General features: G+C 38.6%; 1 protein-coding gene across 1 annotated transcript in view; it reads right to left on the bottom strand.

The window, feature by feature from the left end:
• Nucleotides 1-3,300: 3,300 nt before the first annotated feature.
• The window catches only part of EDA2R (ectodysplasin A2 receptor), a gene marked incomplete at its 3' end in the record, with an annotated part of 107,913 nt that continues 89,812 nt past the window's right edge, over nt 3,301-21,401 (bottom strand). Inside the window, exons 3-6 of the mRNA XM_082609807.1 lie at nt 8,935-9,113; nt 8,297-8,382; nt 6,501-6,665; nt 3,301-3,692 (exon numbers count right to left, since the gene is read on the bottom strand). Of these exons, the coding sequence (XP_082465933.1) occupies nt 3,301-3,692; nt 6,501-6,665; nt 8,297-8,382; nt 8,935-9,113 (822 nt within the window). The remainder of the gene's footprint in view (nt 3,693-6,500; nt 6,666-8,296; nt 8,383-8,934; nt 9,114-21,401) is intronic.

A 21,401-nucleotide genomic window follows, 5' to 3' on the forward strand; every position in this document is an offset into this window, starting at 1 on the left:
TGTCTTCTAGAAAATGAAGATTTCAAGATATTGGAGAGGACCCTAGCCTTGATAATTACCTCATAAATTACTAAGTGCAGTCACCTTCCATTTCTGAGCCTCAGTTTCATCATCTGCAACCTGGGGATGGTAAACCTTGCCCTGTCCACCTCAGGGTGTGTATGAAGATCCAATGAGATGATTGCTGTGAATGCACACTGCAAACTGTAAAATGTAGCACATACACATAGTAAATTCCAGCATTTCCACTCTAAAATACAGTCTTGGTTTTCACAAATTAAGTCACATCCAACATTCTGAAGTATATAGGTTGCTCCCAAACAAAGGAGATAGTTGCTCTACTCATCTGGGCAATTTTTCTTTCAAAATCTGACCCACAGTGAGGGAGTGGGTATCAGCCCAAGTAGCCCATTATGGACATAAGGGAGACTTAAAAACAATCCATGGTGTCCACTCTGAGCCTTGATGTTCTCATCTGCCCTGTGGCATCAGCCATGGAGAGAGAAGTTCCACTTTATTCTGAGAAGCATGTGAAACTGGTGGTGAGGGCTCAGCAATTGACTGGTTTTCTCTAAACCAAGAAAGCACCAATGGTCCCTGAGCAGCCCTAGGTCAGGCTTCATTGAAAACCTTAGCTCCTAAGTGTCCCCCCTCCAGATCTCAGGGATTTCATGGCCACCTCAAAGATGAAAGTTCTGAGCTCTGAGTTTGGCCCTGGGGATCTAGAGGCTCAGCCTTGGGCTTAAGAAGACAAGGTACCAGGAAGGGACAAAAGAGGCAAGAAAAGAAGAGACATAAGATAAAAGGAGGGCTTCCCTGGTGGCGCAGTGGTTGAGAGTCCGCCTGCCGATGCAGGGGACACGGGTTCGTGCCCCGGTCCGGGAAGGTGCCACATGCCGCGGGGCCACTGGGCCCCTGAGCCATGGCCGCTGAGCCTGCGCGTCCGGAGCCTGTGCTCCGCAGCGGGAGAGGCCACAACAGTGAGAGGCCCACGTACCACAAAAAAAAAAAAAAAAAAGATAAAAGGAACTTTAGGAAGTACCATTTTAAAAGTCAAAAAGATGCTTAGCTGGATTCCCACTAAAGAAGGTAAGAAACCTATATGTGGAGAGGAAGACCCCAGGGGCAAAGGGGTTAGCTCCATGATTGCCACAGCCACAGAAGTCTAAGAGATGTGTGGGGAATCAAGGTTTCAGGCCTCCCCTAACATGTGTGTAGGTGTGTGTGTGTGTACTGGGGGGGGGCAGTGCAGAGGAGTGAAAGGGGGAAGAGTTTGATTTTGTCCCTAAAGTGCTAGGTAGATGTATCAATAGGGTACTGAGAGGCTCCTCCTTCAGGTTCACCTGACCAAAGATGCAGGCAGTAAAACTCTACCCCATTCATTGCCATCCCCTCCCCTCCTCTCTATAATCAAGCTGAGCTAGGAACATGTCTGGTAGTCCCATGACTGGGGAATCTGGCTCTCCAGGCTATCTAGGATAGGAAAGCAAAAAATGCTGCTGGTCAGTCTTGGGAAAATGATGAAGAATCAATCCTTTGGTGGGATGGGATAGGATGTGCCCCGTCTGTAGAGTACAGGCTGTTGTGGATACCACATCCTATGCCCCTGCTGCTGTCGTGGTATAGGAACAAGGCAGGAGAGTCCAGGGAGAACGACTGGGCTGCCAGGAGCCCTAGAGACCTAGGGAGGGAGCAGAGCAAGTTAGAAACCTATGGGGCAATCTCACTAGCTCCTTCCTCTTCCCATCCCTCAAAAAGTGGTTTAGGCCAGTGGTTAGGGTATAATAGCAGAAAAAACATCACTTGTGTGGGGTGGACATGATGACACTTCTACCCTACTCTATGTTGGTGAGATAATTCCTCATGAAACTGGGTTCAGTTTTAAACCCCCCATACTTTAAAGGAACCCAAAGTGGTACTTTCAAGAGAGGAGATGCTATCTTTAGACTTCTTCAGGGCTATCACAAGACACAGGAAGCAGATGAGGTCTGTGTGGCCCGAGGAGCAGAGCAGGACCCAAGGGTGGTTACTATAAGAAGACAGAAAGTTTTTCTTTACATTGAGCTCAAATCCACCAGTCATAGCTGCAATACATGTTGGGCAGTAGTGAGCTCTCTGATACTGTAAGTATGCGAGCAAGGATGACACAAACACTTCTTGGGGATATTATAAAAGGGACTCAAGCATGGATTGGAGGAGTTGGAAGGGAGGTTGGCCTAGATGACCTTGAAGGTATCTAGGCTGACTGGTTTAACAGGAGTCTTGGCTTTCACCTACATATTGTTTATATTTTCTTAGGTAAGATGTAGGGAGGGGAGTCATTGGGGGACCGGGACAATATCATAGCTGGAGAAATATGAAAATGGGTGGTGAAAGTAATTGGTTAGCTGAAAAATAGGAATCCACCCTCATGCTTCATACTGCCCCTTGTTACTTACTTGGAGCTCCAAAACCTGGACTCTAAACCAGTTCTGCCACTGAAATGCTCTGTGACTTTAAGCAAATCACTTTCCTTCTCTGTGTCTCAGTTCCTGCCTCTATAAAGTGAAGCTAACAAACCCTAACCTGCTTACCACAAAGGTATGTTATGAAGACCAGACGAGTGTAGTTGTATATGTAAGGATGTATTGGGTTAGCCAAAAAGTTCATTTGGGTTTTTCCATAAGACGTTATGGAAAAACCCCAACAAACTTTTTGGCCAACCCAATATAAATTGTGACTGGGGGCAAAGACAAACTAACATGGTTTAAACACCTCTCATGCATTAGAAACTGTAAAAGGCACTTGCACATGCATTTCTCATTCAACTCTCACAATATAAGGTGAATAGTATTTCCTACTTTTCACAGATTAGGGACCTGAGACTCAGAGAGGTGAAGGGATTTACACAAGCTTCACAAAGATATTAAGGAATTGAGGTAGATTTGAAATATAAGGCTTCCAGATGCCAAGGTTTGTATATTTTCTCACTGTACCTTGTTGCTTGAATACATGATGGGAGATAACTGAATATAACTATTAGACAGTGGGGCCCTGAGAGAGATTGCAAAAGGTCAGGATAGAAAAACTGGTGTCATGTCAACCTGGCCAGTTTCTTGACAACTGTAGGCCCAGATATATGATGTATGACTGACTGGCTCAAAAGATTAACATTATCACAGTTGTCCCTCCATCCACCAGTGTTCCTAGCTTGCTGTTCCTCTGACACTAGCCCTACTGAACAACAGTACTCCAAGGGATAATTCCTTTTGGGGGTGGTCCCCAATTTCTGGTCTTTCTACCCTACCTTTCCAGCTCACCTCAGTAGAGTGAAAGGCTGGGTACTTCAAAGGGTACAGTGAGCTCCAGTCTGTCTCCAGAGCTTTCAGCTGTGTTCCGCCTCAAGGTCTCAGCTCTAGCATGGGAAGCAGAGCTGGAAAACTTTCGCAGGTCCAGCTCTGTGCATTCGATGGGAGTGTGGACCCAGTGGGAGTGGCTCTCTGAGGCACAGGAGGCCAAGGTAAAAGACTCCTGTGTGGGGAGGCCACGAGCCGAGCTGCAGTTGTCATCCAGGATGGGGTTAAGTGCCTGGGTCTCAAAGATGCTTTCACTCAGTGGGAACTCAGGACTGGTCTCCTGGCCAGGTGGCATGGGGAAGAGAGATTCCTCCTCCGCTGCCTCGTCAGCCTCATACTGCAGCGAACCTCCTGAAACTTGAAGCAGAAAGTCACTGTGTCACCCAAAGATAGGGGCTCCTCTCAGCGGGGCACCTGGTCCTGAGCACAAAATCAGGAAAGATCTGGGAACTAGTGCTCCCCCTCCCATCCCTGGGGACCAGAGCACCTAGCACCAGGCTGAGGTGACACAGTTGAGAAACATATTTACATTGGGGTATCAGATTGAGGCTACCTGGTGGTGGATCAGGGAAAATTGTCAATTTCTCCAGAGAAAGAGAAATCCTTTGTGGGAAGCAGTATTTTAACAACCCCCACACCAGACATGATCTTTATTCCCTGGTGTTATGCCTGTGTATATGTTGTGCTATATGGCAAAAGGCACTTTGCAGGTGGAATTAAGATTATGGACCTTAAAATAGGTAGAGTATCCTGGATTACCCAGGTGGGCCCAATGTAATCACATGTGTCCTTAAAAGGGGAAGATGGAGGCAGAAGAGTCAGAGAGAGTATCAGATATGTGAAAGGAAAAGTACTTGACCACCATTGCTAGTTTTGAAAATGGAATGGGTCATAAGTCAAAGAGTGGGTGGTGTCTAGAAACTTGGAATGGTCCTCAGCAGACAGTCAGCAAGGAAATGGAACCTCAACGTTATAACTGCAAGGAACTGAATTATTCCACCTTTCTGAATGATCAAGGAAATTGATTCACCTCTTGATCTTCCAGAAAGGAATGCAGCCTTGGCAACACCTTGATTTTAGCCTAGTGAGACTCTGAGTCAAGATCCAGCCAAGCTTACAAAGCTTCCGATCTATGGCAATGGTGAGATAATAAATGGGTGCTGTTTTAAGCCATTAAATTTGCCATAATTTGTTCTGGCAGTGATAGAAAATTAAAACACGTTTCATGCATAAGTCTGATTCAACATCAGGTTACAAACTGAGCGCCTATGGGGTGTATGTTTGTTTGACCCCTGCATTGTGGTTGTGGTAGTTTTTAATTATAACTCATTGTCATAACTTAAAACTATTTCATATAAAAATCCAGAGTTTTGGCTTCTCTTGAAAATTCAGAAGATCTTGAAACATTGAATATTCCTACATGGTAACAAACAGCTGAAGCTGAGTAGTAGATTCCTCTTTAGACAGGGGATGAACTATTCAGTTTGCCACCGTCTCTACTCCTCTCTAATGAACCTTATATTGGATCCAATTCACATATTAATCTCCCTTATACAACCCTAGTATGCATGTAAGTCAGTGACTCCTGATAAACACTTCCTGATAAATGAGAAAATGTCTAATCTTATTTCCCCTGTGGAGACCCTGAGGGAGTTGCTTGCCCTCGTATCCCCAGAAAAGGGTACTGCATTATTATCTTGAGGACAGAGGAGGGGCAGAGAAGCGTTACCCATTTCTCTTCTCCTGAGGCAGGAGGAGGGAGACAGGCAGCTCTCAGATGTTGCCTCATCTTCTTCTTTCCGGGCCCTGGGGCCCAAATGCTTCATTTCCCATGTTTCATGCCCATGCCCAGGGACTGGGCAACAGCTCTTATCTGAGAAACTGGCCTCCAAAGTCAGAGACAGGATGATCCACCCTCAGCCACAATGTTCCAGGAGACACCAGAGAGTAGAGGAGAGAGAATTAGAGTTTGAGAAGGGTCATAAAGGGATAACAGTGTTGCCCTTGTGCCCTGCATCCCCTGGAATCCTAGATTCACCTCCACTTAAGTAAGAGGGAAAGCCAAACATATCTTCTAGGCTTTTTGAAGATCATCTGGCAGACCTTAGATCCAAAGTGACCAAGGTAGGCCTATAGAAGCAGAATCTTTCCACACAGAGAGGTTGAAAAAAGTTGTGTTGCTTTGGGCCCAATATCCAGTGGGCTGAGGAGGAGTCCTTAGCACCTGTGTATCTAGTAGAATGAATCCTCCTCTTTCCTTACTAAATCAACTCCAGTTACTAGCCTGGGTTCCTATTTTGGTGCTTCTGTCTAGCTCTCAGCTCCCTTGATGGCACTGAAGCTGCACTGAACTTCAGTACTCTTGACTAAAGATCTAAACCCTTTTCTGATCTTGGCTAACTACCATCCATCCCACCTCCCCTATATCTGCCCTCGGTGACCTGGAATTCTTGTCTCATATTCTTGGCTAATGGCTGGACTTGTGCTGAAAATAGATCATGATGTTACCCCTGATTTTAAATATGACCTTCCATCTAAAATTTCACATGGCCATCTCCTATGGGCTGGGCCAGACCTCTGGTTATTATTATTGTCTGAGGAAAAATGTCTAAGTTTGCCAATTCCTCTGGACATTGGGCTCTCAGTTACCCACATTTGGTATACTACTATACTGATAACCACTGCCTGAGAACTCACCCACTTTTATTATAGTCATGTCTCATTCCAGCCAGCCTTCCTCCTTTCCTGACATACTCCAGAATCTATACCTATTAGTAGATATAACTAATTGGAAAAGAACTTAGAAATCAACTCCATCTCTCATTTTAAAGATTAAGGAGAAAGAGGCCCAAAGAAGCTAGATGACTTGTCTAAAGTTACACAGTGATTTAGAGGTAGATTGGACTAGGACTTCAGATGCCTTTCCCAAGGGTTTTCCCATAATGTTGTAGCCCTTTATGAATCACCACACCTTAATGAACCAGGTCCTATAAACTCATAGGGTCAGCCTCAATCATCTCTGAAGTCCTGTGCATTCTATTGCCACCCCAGATATTTCAGCACTGTAGGGAATGTCCATTAACTCTCAACCCCAAGAAATTCCTCTCTTCTGCTAGTTAGAACCTTGTTCCTGATTCATGTAATATGTGAAGCAGCTACCCTTACCACGCTGGCAATTTCTGTTGAAGAACTGCTTGCAGTAGAGGAAGAAGAGCCCCAGGAAGGCCAGGGTAAACACCATGAGCAGACTGCTCACCAGTGCAACAAGAGTGACCTCCTGAGGGGTTACTGTGGGTACATCTGCCTTCACTAAGCTCAACTGGAAGGCACCTGTGAGACAAGAAAGTGGGGGAGGTCAGTCACTGTAGGTAGTCAATAGTCACCCTGACACTGGGCCTGGACTTCCTCAGGCCAGCACCATATCCCCAGGGTCTTCCTCAACTAGGGCTGCTAAACGGGTTCTACTTCTTTGTAGAGCAGGGAAAAGTATAAAGAACAAAGTGGAAGAACTAGCATATACTGCTGGTATGGTATAAATTAGTATAGTTATTTGAAGATGCACATATCCTGTGGTCTTTCCATGTCACATTCAGTTATATAACCTAGACAAATAGAAACAAACTAAAATGTTCATCAGTAGGGCACAGGATAAATAAATCATGATATAATTATATGATGTAATATTATTATATAGCATTTAAAATAAAAGACCTGTATGGATCAATATAAATAATCCAGAGAGGAAAAGCAAATTGGAGAAAGAGAGTATATAACTTGATATCATTTATATAAAATGTTATAAAATATAAAAACATATCATATAGAATATATTGCTTATGAATATATATATGTATATATATATATATCAAAAAATAATACAAGTATCAAAACATGAGTGGAGAGTATGGCAGAGTCATAGTGCTCACCAGTTATCCACATGCTTCTCTGCATTTCCCATACACCCTTGTAGTAAGGCCATAAGAGTACTTCTGGCCAATGGACTGTGAGTGGAAGTAATGTGTGTCACTTCCAGACTGAAGTAATTAAAAGCCAGTATGTCTCCTCTATCTCTTACCCTGTCCCATCAACCTGGAAGCCACATGGTTTGATGGTATAGTTACAAGATAGAGTAAGATCTTTGCATATGAAAAATAAAGTTTTCATGAAATCACTGAGATTTGGGGGTTTGTTACTGTAGCATAGCCTACCAACAAGATACACACAATTTCATGATAGTGGTTGCCTCTGGGGAGGTAAGGAGAGAATGGAACTCAGAAAGGATCAAAACACAAATTCCATTAAACCTGTGGAATCTTCATTTAAAAAAAATATCTGAAGCAAATATGCAAAATTTTAAGATTTATTAATTATTGATGCTGTGTAACTGAGCATTTTTATTTTTATATTTTTCTGCATTTAAAGTATTTCTACATATTTGAAATACTTCATGTTTTAAAAAGATATCAATAAATTAAAAAAATAATAAGTGAGTAGACATATAGTTGGTAGATAGACAAAAATGATAGACAGATAAATGCATAGTGATATGGGCATAGACTAGATCCTAGTACTTCATTTAGCCTTTTACTAGTCCTAAGCATTAGGGACTCCTATAAACTTCAAATAAATAATCCACAAGTGTACAAATGTTATAATTTACAAAATGCTTTCTAACCTCTTATTTCACTAGAAATAGGCAGCATCCCATAAGGTATGAAGAACAATGATTTTCATGACTTACTTTTTTTCAGGTGAGGGAAATGACGTGCAATGAGATTCAATAATTTATAGAAGGTTACACAGATAATATATTGCAAAACTATTACTCAAATCTAACCAATTCCCTTGCCAATCTACCCTATAGGAGGGAGTATGAGGGGGTTGGGGAAGTCTTTACTATGCTGTCTTGCTGTCACCCAATGGATTGGGGAAGAAAGGGGAGAAGAGAACTGGATACACACACTGAACCTCAGAGGTGGGGGTCTGCTTCGTGCACGGGATACACTCTTGATCCTGCAGGCCTCCAATACGTGTCTTTTGGTAGAACCTGTAGTCAGAGCAATAAGAAATGGCAAGATGATCAAACAAGCAATGTACTTGGATTGGTCCTTCTTGAACCATAGGCAAATTCTAAGAGTCTTGTCCTCCAGGAAGCCATCACTCACTCTGACCCCTCGTGAGTTCTCTGCCTCTATGTCTGACTCTGACTCAGAGTCCCAGATGCTCCACCTCTTCCCCCATTCACCAAACCCTATAACCAAAAGGGGGACTAGTCTCACAAGAGAAGGAAACACTGCTTTGACACCAACCGCTTCCTAATCTCTTCTAGGTCTACAGTGAGATTTACCTTGAAACTTGGGCCTGAGCTAAGCATGCCAGCATGATAAAACAGCTGTTAGTACTCATCTGTAATTGACTGTGTGCTAAGTACTTTATAAGAGGATCTTGAAAAAATACTGCTTCTCCCTCATGGGAGCTTAAACTCATCATGATATGGACAGTTAGAATACTTCAACTAGGCCCTGAGAGGTAAGGATGAGGGAGACCTCCAAGGGCTAGAGAATGCCCAGAAGAGCTTGGCCTTATATAGCAGGCTCACCTGGGCAGACAGTCCCCACAGACGGCATTAGAGGTAGCTGTACAGTTCTCCTTCTGGATACGATTGATGACAGCACAGGTGATGCAAGTCTGACATCTATGGTGGCCCCAGCTGCTTTTGTATCTGCGGGGAGGGCAGGCTGTGCAGTATGCATCTCCACCTTCTCCATAACCACAATCCTTCAGTGAAATGGGAGTCACTAACATTACTCTACAGAAACTTGGAGAGAAGATTAGCTATGGGACAAGTGGACATTGTACAGAGTAGCATTTTACAAACTGCAAGTTGCAACACATTACTGAGTCATGACATCAATTTACAGTCAGCATAGGTTAGGTTATGCTATGGTAAAAAAGTAAACTCCAAACCTCAGTGTCTTAAAAGAACAAAAATTTATTTCTCACTCACACTATTTTGCTTACCAGAGATTTCCTGGGGGCTCTGTTTTACATTATACTTACTGGGTTACCCAGAGTGATGGAGGCTTCATCTTTGTGCTACCATGATTGGAGCATCAGAGAAAAGAGAATATTGTGATCTGTGCACTGGCTCTTAAATTCTTCCCCCAGAAATAACTCATTTCATTTTGCTCACGTCCTTCACCACACACATCACCTGATCATTAGTAACTACAAAAGTAAAAGAAAGTATAATTCTATAGTGTGCCAGAGCTGAGGAACTGGAAATATTTGACAATGAACACTAATCACTACCTATCTTAGTATTGTTTTGTAGAACTTTTACAGATGAAATATGTAAGTATGTGTTGGGTTATGATGAAAAATTTATTTCTTACATTTTACTGAACTATAGTTGACCCACAACATTATATTAGTTTCAGAGTACAACACGGTGATTCAAAAATTTTATAGATAACACACCATACAAAGTTATTATATTATTGACTGTAATCCCTGTGATATACACTACATCTCTGTGGTGTATTCATTTTTATAACTGGTAGTTTGTACCTCTTAATTTTCTTCACCTATTGGGCTGTCCAAAAAGTTCACTCGGGTTTTTCTGGATGTTAGGAAAAACTTGAATGAACTTTTTGGCCAATCCAATATTTTGCCCCTACCCGTACCCTCCTCTCCTCTGCCAACCACTAGTTTGTTCTCTGTATCTGTGAGCCTGTTTCTGTTTGGTTTTATTTGTTTATTTGTTTTTCAGATTCCACATATAAGTGAAAACATACAGTATTTGTTTTTCCCTGTCTGATTTCACCTATTACTCCACCCCTCTCCTCTCTGACAACTACTAGTTTGCTCTCTACATCTGTGATTGTCTCTGTTTTGTTACATTTATTTGTTTGTTTTGTATTTTTAGATTCCACATATAAGTGAAGACATACTGTATTTGTCTTTCTCTCTGACTTATTTCACTTAGCATAATACCATCTAGACACATCCATGTTGTTGTAAATGACAAGATTACATTATTGTTTATGGCTGAGTAATATTTCATTGTGTGTGTATGTATATATATATATATATGTATATATGTATATACCACATCTTCTTTATCCATTCATCTGTTGATGGACACTTAGGTTGCTTCTACATCTTTGCTACTATAAATAATGCTTCAATGAACACTGGGATGCATATAACTTTTTGAATTAGTGTTTTCATTTTCTTTAGATAAATACCCAAGAGTGGAATTGCTGATTCAAATGGTAGTAATATTTTTAAGTTTTTGAGGAACCTTTATATTGTTTTCCATAATGGTTTTACCAAATTGTATTCCTACCAACAGTGCATGAGGGTTCCCTTTTCTCCACATCCTCTCCAACATTTGTTATTTCTTGTCTTTTTGATGATAGCCATTCTGACAGGTGTGAGGTGATACCTCATTGTGACTTTGATTTTCATTTCCCTGATGATTAGTGATGTTGAAAATCTTTTCATGTGTCTGTTGGCCATCTATATGTCTTCTTTGGAAAAATGTCTATTCTGGTCCTCTGCCCATTTTTAATTGGGTTGTTTGTGTTATTTTGATGTTAACTGTTATGAGTTATTTGTATATTTTGGATATTAACCTCTTAGTGGATATGTCATTTGCAAATATATTCTTCTATTCAGTAAGTTGCCTTTTTATTTTGTCGATGTGTTTTGCTGTGCAAGTTACAGACAATATCACAGAAATATAAATAATCATGAGAATACTATGAACAATTATATGCCAACAAATTGGACAACCTAGAAAAAATGGATAAATTTCTAGAAATATACAATCTTTTAAGATTGAATCTTACTCTTGGAAATGCTCAAACATGTTTGAATAAAGATGGTATAGAGGAGAGATGAGTGATCCAGCTGAATATTGTCTCAGGTCTGGTATTGACTCAGTGTGACTCTAGCTAGCCCCTCTCCATTTCCAAGCATCAGAGTCCCCAACACCTGAGGATATTAAAATAAATGGTCTCTAAATATTCTTCCAGCTCTGGCATTCTAACCTAGGAACAAAGATCCTGCCTGTTATAGCATAGCTCTTTGTCAAAGACACAATTCTACTTAACAAGGGATATTAATTATTTGTTTGCTGTGGAAGAAGTTGGCTGGTTGTTCACTAAACTCATTCACCTTTCTTCCTGGGAATACCACTTGTCAACATTTTCTAACCCAACACAAGTCTGTAGGGACATGTGCCTAATTTCTAGCCAATGGAATATGGATAAAATGATGTATGCATCTCTCAGGCCTGGCTCAACAAAAAAAAAAAAACTATTTTTTTCTTTATACTTATTTTATAATTAAAATATCCTTAATTTTCTTTATGCTTTGATCTTCTGGTGCACAGGGACACCCAGAGAGATGTTGGAATCAATATATTAAAAACGACAGAGGACATCAGGGATATGGAGGAGGCAGCAGCTCTGAGCTTTCATTCTCTCACAGAAGTGTAGCAACACAAACAGAAACTGTCAGAATCAATGTTGTCAGAACTCTGGGAAACAGTCAAACATTTACAACAATGAAGCAAATGCTGAACCAAGAAAAAGGCATCTTGAAAATGATTGATAGGAAAGTTTTGTGCCATTTTTACTAGCCCTTACTGCACCCCTCTCCCCAGCAACAGTCCTAAAGTGAAGGCAGTCTTAAAGTAGCAGCAGCCTGAGTTCCTAGTGTGAAACCCTCACCCCTAGTTCCAGAGTGAGCTAAGCAAAACTTATTCAAAAATTATTGTGTATGTCTATTTTAACCTGTTATCTGAAGGACAGATACCTGGTGCTCATCTCTGTTTCACTCAATTCAGAATGCAGGCTGGAAAATGGGTTAAAATTTTTGCAAAGCAAACTAATAAACTAGAGATGCCTGGGACAATAAATTATGGCCGGAGACATATAATAGACTGCTTAAGTCTGGAGAAAAAGCTGGAGAAGATTCTTTGGGAAATTAGGATATTCAAAAGCACCAATATATATGGGGGCAGTTTAGAAAGGCCCATGTATGTCCAGGGCAAGACACATGACTAGAAAAATATGGAGAAGATCCAAAGCTTACACACCGGACTGATACATAGGCTAAGTGCCAGTTTGGTTAAGTGTTGAAAAAAATAAAAAAGGAGTGCTTCAGCACAGAGCCAATGTTCAAATATTGGGAGAGATATGTGGGTTTCTTGGTTGCTACTGTTGTTGTTTACTTTTAACTGCTGGCACTCAAGGAAATTCCTGTCAAAATATTAGCTGAACAAGATCCACACAGACTTCAGTGATCAATATGACAAAGAATACAGTCTTTGCACAAATAGTTTGGTTAAAACACCTAAACAAATGGACTACTATAGCTATCATCAAATAAAGTAACAACAACAGAAAACAGCTAAATATGGGGAAGGGGGAGAATCTGATTTCCAGTTACCACATTATAATTAAAACAGTTTTCAAAAACAATAACAACAAAAACACAAGGCATAAAAATAAACAGGAATGTATGGCCCACTTAAAGTAACAAATAAAATTGACAAACTGTTCCTGAGGAAGTCCAGACATCAGACTTACTAGACAAAGACAAAAAAGTACTGTATTAAATATGTTCAAAGAAAAACATAGACAAAGAACTAAAGAATATAAAGAATATAAGAAAATAAATGTATTTTAAAAAGGGATATAAAAAAAGAAAAATTGTAAAAAGGAACTAAACAGAAATACTAGAATTGAAAAGTAAAATAACTGAAATTAAAAATTCACTAGAAGAGTTCAACAGCAGATCTGAGCAGGTGGAAGAACAAATGATGAAACTTGAAACATGACAGTTGAAATTATTCAGTCTGAGGAGCAGAAATTTAAAAAGAATGAAGTAAGTAAACAAAACCTAAGAGACACCATCAAATGGACCAATATACACATTATGTGAGTCACAGAAGTAAGAGAGAGAGAAAGATAAAGAAGCAGAAAGAATATTTGAATAAATAATGGCTGAAATTTCTCAAAATTGACAAAAGACATGAATAACACATCCATGATGCTCAACAAACTTCGAGTTGGAAAAACTCAAAAAGACCCATATGAGACATAAGCAAGATGTGGATAGCCAAAGACAAAATGAAAATCTTGAAGCAGAAGGAGAGAAAAAATCTGTCAAGTACAAGTGATCCTCAATAAGATGCAAAGTTGATTTCTCTTCAGAACCTGGAAGCTGGAAGGCAATAAGATAACATATTTAAGTGTCAAAAGAAATAAACTATTAACCAAGAATTTTATACCCAGCAAAAAATCCTTCAGAAATGAGGGAGAAATTAAAATATTCCTAGATAAATAAAAGAAGCTAAAGGAGTTTGATACTATTAGACTTGTACTTCAATAAACATTAAAGGGAGTCCTTCATGTTAAAATGAAAGGACCCTAGATAGTAACTCAAAGCCATAAAAAGAAGTCAATATCTCTGGTAAAGTTAAATACATGGGCAAATACAGAAGACAGCATTATTGAATATTTGGTTTGGAACTCTGCCTTTTATTTCCTATATTATTTAAAAGAAAAATTAATAAAATAGTAACAAAAATAATAATAAATCTATGTTATTGCACATACAATGATTAAGATAAAAACCAAAGTGACAAAAATAACATAGAGGAAGGTGATATCAAACTGTATAACTGTCGAGTTTTTGTATGTTATTGAAATTAACTTGGTATTAATTCAAAATATATTGTTAAAATTTAGTATGCAATATATAAAATAGATAATTGGTAAGGACCTACTGTATAGCACAGGGAACTCTACTCAATACTCTGTAATGGCCTATGTGGGAAAAGAATCTATAAAAGAGTGGATATATGTATATATATAACTGATTCATTTTGCTGTACACCTGAAACTAGCACAACATAGTAAATCAACTATAGTCCAATATTTTTTTTAAAAAAATAAATAAAATTTAGTATGTTAAAGGGAATCCACATGGTAACCTCAAAGAAAATATATTAAAAGAAAACCCCACACACAAAATAAATGATAAGGGAATTAAAACTTTTCACTGCAAAAGATCAACTAGCACAAAAATGGCAATGTGGAAGAAAATGAACAAAAATGGCATAAGAAATACATAAAACTAATAATAAAATGTCAGAAATACTCTCTTATCAGTACTAATCTTTATGTATATGGATTAAACTCTCCAAAGGCACAGATTGATGGATTGGATAAAAGGAACATAATCCACTTATATACTATATGAAAAGATTCATTTAGATCCAAAGACACAAATGGGTTGAAAGTAAAAGAAAGGAAACATATTCCATGCAAATAGTACTGAGAAGAGAATTGGGGTGTCTATACTGATATCAGACAAAATAGACTTTAAGTTAAAACTTTTACAAGGGAAAGGGAAGGATATTATATATTTATAAATGGTCAATACATCAAGAAGATATAACAACTCTGAACATACATACACCAAATAACAAATCCCCCCAAATCTATGCAGCACTGACAAAATTTAAGTGAGTAATAATAGTTCTAAAAAATAGTTGGAGACTTGAATACCAACTTCAATAAGAGATTGGATATCTAGACAGAATGTCAATAACAATGTAGAGGGCTTTAACAACACTATAAAACAACTAGGTGTAACTGACATTTATAGAACACCACACCTAATAAAAGAAGAATATACATTCTTCTCCATTACACATGAAACATTCTGTAAGTTAGACCACATACATTAGGTTATTAAACAAGTTTCAATAAATTTTAAAAGACTGAAATCATACAAAGTGTCTTTTCTGACCACAAGACAATGATGATATAAATCAATAACAGAAAGAAAATTGGAAAATACACAAACATGTGGAATTAAATACCACATTCTTAAAAAACTAGTGGGTCGAAGAAAAAATGTTAAGTGAAACTGTAAATTACTTAAAGCTGAATGAAAATATAAACACCACATACCAAAATGTATGGGATACAGCAAGGCAGTAGGAGTCTGAGGAAAATTTATACCTGTAAATGCCTATATTAAAAAAGAAAAGATATTTCAAATAAATAATCTAAATTTATACCACAAGGAACTAGAAAAAACATAACAAAGTAAGCCCAAAGCTAGCAGAAGGGAGGAAATAATAGATTAGAGTGGAGATAAATAGACTAGTAAAACAGTAAAATCAATAAAAAGTAGATTCTTTGAAAAGATGAACAAAATTGGCAATCCTTCTAATCCTTCAGCTATACTGACAAAGAAAAAAGAGAGAAGATAAAGATGACTAAAATCAGAAAGGAAAGTGGGGGATTCCTGACAGAATGGCAGAGTAGGAGGACCTGAGCTCACCTCTTCTCACAAAAACAACAAAATCACGAGTACCTTCTGAACAACCATTGACAAAAAAGGACTGGAAACTACCAAAAAATATATTTTACATCCAAAGACAAAGAAGTCACAATGAGATGATAGGATCCTGTACCCGCCAGGTGGGCAACCAACAAACTTTAAAATAATTATACTGCAGAGGTTCTCCCACAGGAGTGAGAGTTGTGAGCCCCACATCAGGCTCCCTAGTCTACTGGTCTGGTATCAGGAGGAGGAGCCCCCAGAGCATTTGGCTTTGAAGACCAGTGGGGCTTGATGGCACGAACTCCACAAGACTTGGGGAAATAGAAGGAATATTCTTAGAGAACACACACAAGGTTCGTACAAACTGGGACCTAGGGGGAAAAGAAGTGACTTCATAGCAGCCTGGGTCAGACCTACCTGCTGGTCCTGGAGGATCTCCTGGGGAGGGGGCTGGCTGTGGCTCACTTCAGGGACAAGGACACTGGTGGAAGACATACTAGGGATTACTCATTGGTTTGAGCTGTCTGAGGCTGCCATTTTGACACAAAGACTTGGTCCCACACAATAGCCCTTAGACTCCAGTGCTAGGATGCCTAAGGCCAAATAACAAACAGGGCGGGAACACAGCACCAACCATCAGAAGACAGACTGCTTAAAGTTTTCCTGAGAACACAGCCACCTTTAAACACACCCCTTGACACAGCCCTGCCAGCCAGAGGGACATGACCCAGCTCTACCCACCAGTGGGCAGGCACCAGTCACTCTAACAAGGAAGCCTGCACAAGCCCCTTAGACCAGCCTCACCCAACAGAGGGCAGACACAAGAAACAAGAGGAACTAAAATCCTGCAGCCTGTGGGATCACAAACACCGAAAGTTAGGCAAAATGAGATAGCAGAACAATATGTAGAAGAAGAAACAAGATAAAACCCCAGAACAACTAAGTGGAGTGGAAATAGGCAATCTACCCAACAAAGAATTCAGAGTAATGACTGTAGAGATGATCCAAGAAGGTATGAAAAGAATGGATGCACAGAGTGAGAAATTACAAGAAGTTTTTAACAAAGTTAGAAAATACAAAGAATAACCAAACAGAGTTGAAGAATAAAATAGCAAAAATGAAAAATACACTAGAAGGAACCAATAGCAGAATAAATGAGGCAGAAGAACGGATAAGTGACCTGAAGAAAGAATGGTGGAAATTATTGCCAAGGAACAGAATAAAGAAAAAAGAATGAAAAGAAGTGAAGACAATCTCAGAGACCTCTGAGACACACGAACATTCACATTATAGGTGTCCCAGAAAGAGAAGAGAAAGATAAAAGGCATGAGAAAATATTTGAAGACATAATAGCTGAAAAATTCCCTACCCTAACAGGGGAAATTAAATAATCACCCAAGTCCGGGAATCACAGAGAGTCTCATACATGATAAACCCAAGGAGGAACACACTGAAACACACAGTAATAAAACTGACAAAAATCACAAAGAGAAAATATTAAAAGCAAAAAGGAAAAAGCAACAAATAACATACAAGTAAATCCCAATAAGGTTATCAGTTGAGTTTTCACCAGAAACTCTGCAGGCCAGAAAGGAGTAGCAGTATACTGTATATTCAAAGTGATGAAAGGGAGAAACCTACAACAAAGAATACTCTATACACCAAGGTTCTCATTCAGATTTGAGGGAGAAATCAAAAGCTTGACAGACAAGCAAAGGCTAAGAGAATTGAACACCACCAAATGAGCTTTACAACGGATGCTGAAGGAGCTTCCATAGGCAGAAAATAAAAGGCCACAATTAGAAACAAGAAAATTATGAAATGGGAAAGCTCAATGGTAAATGTAAACATACAGAAAAGGTAGGAAATCATGCACACACAAACATATTATCAAAACCAGCAATGATGAGAAGAGGAGAATACAAATGTAGGATATTGGAAATGAATTTGAAATTAATAGACCAGCAACTTACAACAATCTTGTATATATATAGGGTGCATGCCAACACTTCATGGGAACCACAAAACAAAAATGTGCAATAGATATACAAAAAAAAGGAAAAAGTAATCCAAAGAGAACTTTAAAGATACATATCAAATACCTAGAGAAGAGAACAAAAGTGGAAGGAAAGAAAAAAGACCTAAAAAGCAAATCCAAAAAATTAACAAAATAGCATTAATACATAAATATCAGTGAGTATGTTAAATGTAAAAGGATTAAATGCTCCAAGCAAAAGACATAGACTGGCTGAATGGATACAAAAACAAGACCTATATATATGCTGTCTACAAGAGACCCAATTCAAATCTAGGGACACATACAGAAAGTGAGGGGATAGAAAAAGTTATTCCATGCCAATGGAAATCAAAAGAAAGTTGGAGTAGCAATACTTACATCAGAAAAATATATTTTAAAATAAAGACTGTTACAAGAGACAAAGAAGGACACTACATAATGATCAAGGTAACAATCCATTTCTAATTCTATTGATTTGAGTCTTCTCTGTTTTTTTTTGTGATGAGTCTGGCTAATGGTTTATAAATTTTGTTTATCTTCCCAAAGAACCAGCTTTTAGTTTTATTGATAGTTGCTACTGTTTCCTTCATTTATTTTTCATTTATTTCTGATCTGATCTTTATGATTTCTTTCCTTCTGCTAACTTTGTTTTTTTTTTCTTCTTTCTCTAATTGCTTTAGGTGTAAGGTTAGGTGGTTTATTTGAGATGTTTCTTGTTTCTTGAGGTAGGACTGTACTGCTATGAACTTCTCTCTTAGAACTGCTGGAGAGTGTGTGGACAAAAGGGAACCCTCTTGCACTGTTGGTGGGAATGTAAATTGATCCAGCCACTATGGAGAACAGTATGGAGGTTCCTTAAAAAACCAAAAGTAGAACTACCATATGACCCAGCAATCTCACGATTAGGCATATACCCTGAGAAAACCATAATTCAAAAAGAGTCATGTACCACAATGTTCATTGCAGCTCTATTTACAATAGCCAGGACATGGAAGCAACCTAAGTGTCCATCGACAGATGAATGGATAAAGAAGATGTGGCACATATATACAATGGAATATTACTCAGCCATAAACAGAAGTGAAATTGAGTTATTTGTAGTGAGGTGGATGGACCTATAATCTGTCATACAGAGCGAAGTAAGTCAGAAAGAGAAAAACAAATACTGTATGCTAACACATATATATGGAATCTAAAAAAAAAAGGTTATGATGAACTTCAGGGCAGGACAGGAATAAAGATGCAGATGTAGAAAATGGACTTGAGGACACAGGGAGGGGGAAGGGTAAGCTGGGACGAACTGAGAGAGTGACATGGACTTATATATACTACCAAATGTAAAATAGATAGCTAGTGGGAAGCAGCCACATAGCACGGGGACATCAGCACGGTGCTTTGTGACCACCTAGATGTGTGGGATAGGGAGGGTGGGAGGAAGATGCAAGAGGAAGGAGACTTGGGGATATATATATGTATACATATATATGTATATGTATAGCTGATTCACTATGTTATAAAGCAGAAACTAACACACCATTGTAAAGCAATTATACTCCAATAAAAATGTTAAAAATAAAATAAAATTAAAAAAAGGTATCAATCCAAGGAGAAGATATAACAATGATAAATATATATGCACCCAACATAGGAGCACCCGTATATATAAAGTGTATGCTAACAGCCGTAAAAGGAGAAATAGTAACACAATAATATTGGGGCACTTTAACACCCCAATTACATCAGTGAGCATCCAGACAGAAAATCAATAAGGAAACACAGGCTTTAAATGACACGTTAGACTAGGTGGACTTAACTGATATCTATAGGGCATTCCAACAAAAAGTAGCAGAACACACATTCTTCTCAAGTGCACATGGAATATTTCCCAGGATGGATAGCATGCTGGGCCATAAAGGAGGCTTCAATATAAATTTCAGTAAACTGAAATCATATCAAGCATATTTTTCAACCACAATGCTGTGAAATTAGAAATCAACTACAAGAAAAAAAGTTGTAAAAAAAAATTGGAGGCTAAACAACATGGTACTAAACAATGTATCACTGAAGAAATCAACAAGCAAATCAAAAAGTACCTAGAGACAAATGAAAATGAAAACATGATGATCCAAAAATTATGGGATGCAGCATATGCAGTGCTAAGAGGGAAGTTTACAGCAATGCAATCATACCTCAGGAAACAATTAAAATCACAAGTAAACAACCTAATCTTACACCTAAAGCAACTAGAGAAAGAAGAACAAACAAACCCCAAAGTTAGTAGAAGGAAAGAAATAATGATCAGAGCAGTAATAAATGCAAAAGACTAAAAAAAAGTAGAAAAAGGCCAATGAAGATGAAAGCTGGTTATTTGAAAGATAAGCAAAATTGATAAACCTTTAAACAGACACATCAAGATAAAAAGGGAGAGGGCCCAAGTCAATGACATTAGAAGTGAAAAAGAAGTTAAGACTGATGCCACAGAAATACAAAAGATCATAAGAGACTACTACAAGCAACTATATGCCAAAAAACGGACAACCAAGAAGAAATGGACAAATTCTTAGAAACGTACGATCTTCCAAGACTGAACCAGGAAGAAAAAGAAAATATGAACAGACCAATCACGAGTACTGAAATTGAAAGTGTGATTAAAGAAACACACAATAAACAAAAGCCAGGACCATATGACTTCACAAGTGAATTCTATCAAACATTTAGAGAAGAGTTAACAACTATCCTTCTAATACCTATCCTTCTGAAACTCTTCCAAAATATTGCAGAGGCAGGAACACTTCAGAATTCATTCTATGAGGTCACCATCACCCTGATACCAAAACCAGACAAAGATAGCACACAAAAAAGAAAATTACAGGCCAATGTCACTGACGAATATAGGGACAAAAATCCTCAACACAGTACTAGCAACCAAGTCAAATAATACATTTTTAAAAATCATACGTACATGATCAAGTGGGATTTATCCCAGGGATGCAAGGAGTTTTCAATATCCACAAATCAATCAGTGTGATACATCACGTTAACAAATTGAAGAATAAAACCATATGATCATCTCAATAGATGCAGAAAAAGCTTTTGATAAAGTTCAACACATACTTAGGATAAAAGCTCTCCAGAAGGTGGGCATAGAGGGAACCTAGCTCGACATAATGAAGGCCATATATGACAATCCCACAACTAACATCATACTCAACAGTGAAAAGCTGAAATAATTTTCTCTAAGATCAGGAACAAGACAAGGATGTCCACTCTCAATACTTTTACTCAACATAGTTTTGGAAGCCCTAGCTATGGAAATCAGAGAAGAAAAAGTAATAAAAGGAATCCAAAATGAAAAAGAAGAAGTAAAACTGTCAATGTCTGCAGATGACATGACACTATACATAGAAAGTCCTAAAGATGCCACCAGAAAACTACTACAGGTCACCAATGAATTTGGTGAAGTTACAGGATACAAAATGAATATGCAGTAATTTGTTGCATCCCAATATGCTAACAAAGAAAGATCAGAAAGAGAAATTAAGGAAACAATAACATTTACCATTGCATCAAAAAGAATAAAATACCTAGCAATAAATCTACCTAAGGAGACAAAAGACATGTACTTTGAAAATTATAAGACAGTGATGAAAGAAATCAAAGATGACACAAACAAA

This window comes from Mesoplodon mirus (assembly GCF_964341445.2).
Source record: "Mesoplodon mirus genome assembly, chromosome: X".
Taxonomy (NCBI): Eukaryota; Metazoa; Chordata; class Mammalia; order Artiodactyla; family Ziphiidae; genus Mesoplodon; species Mesoplodon mirus.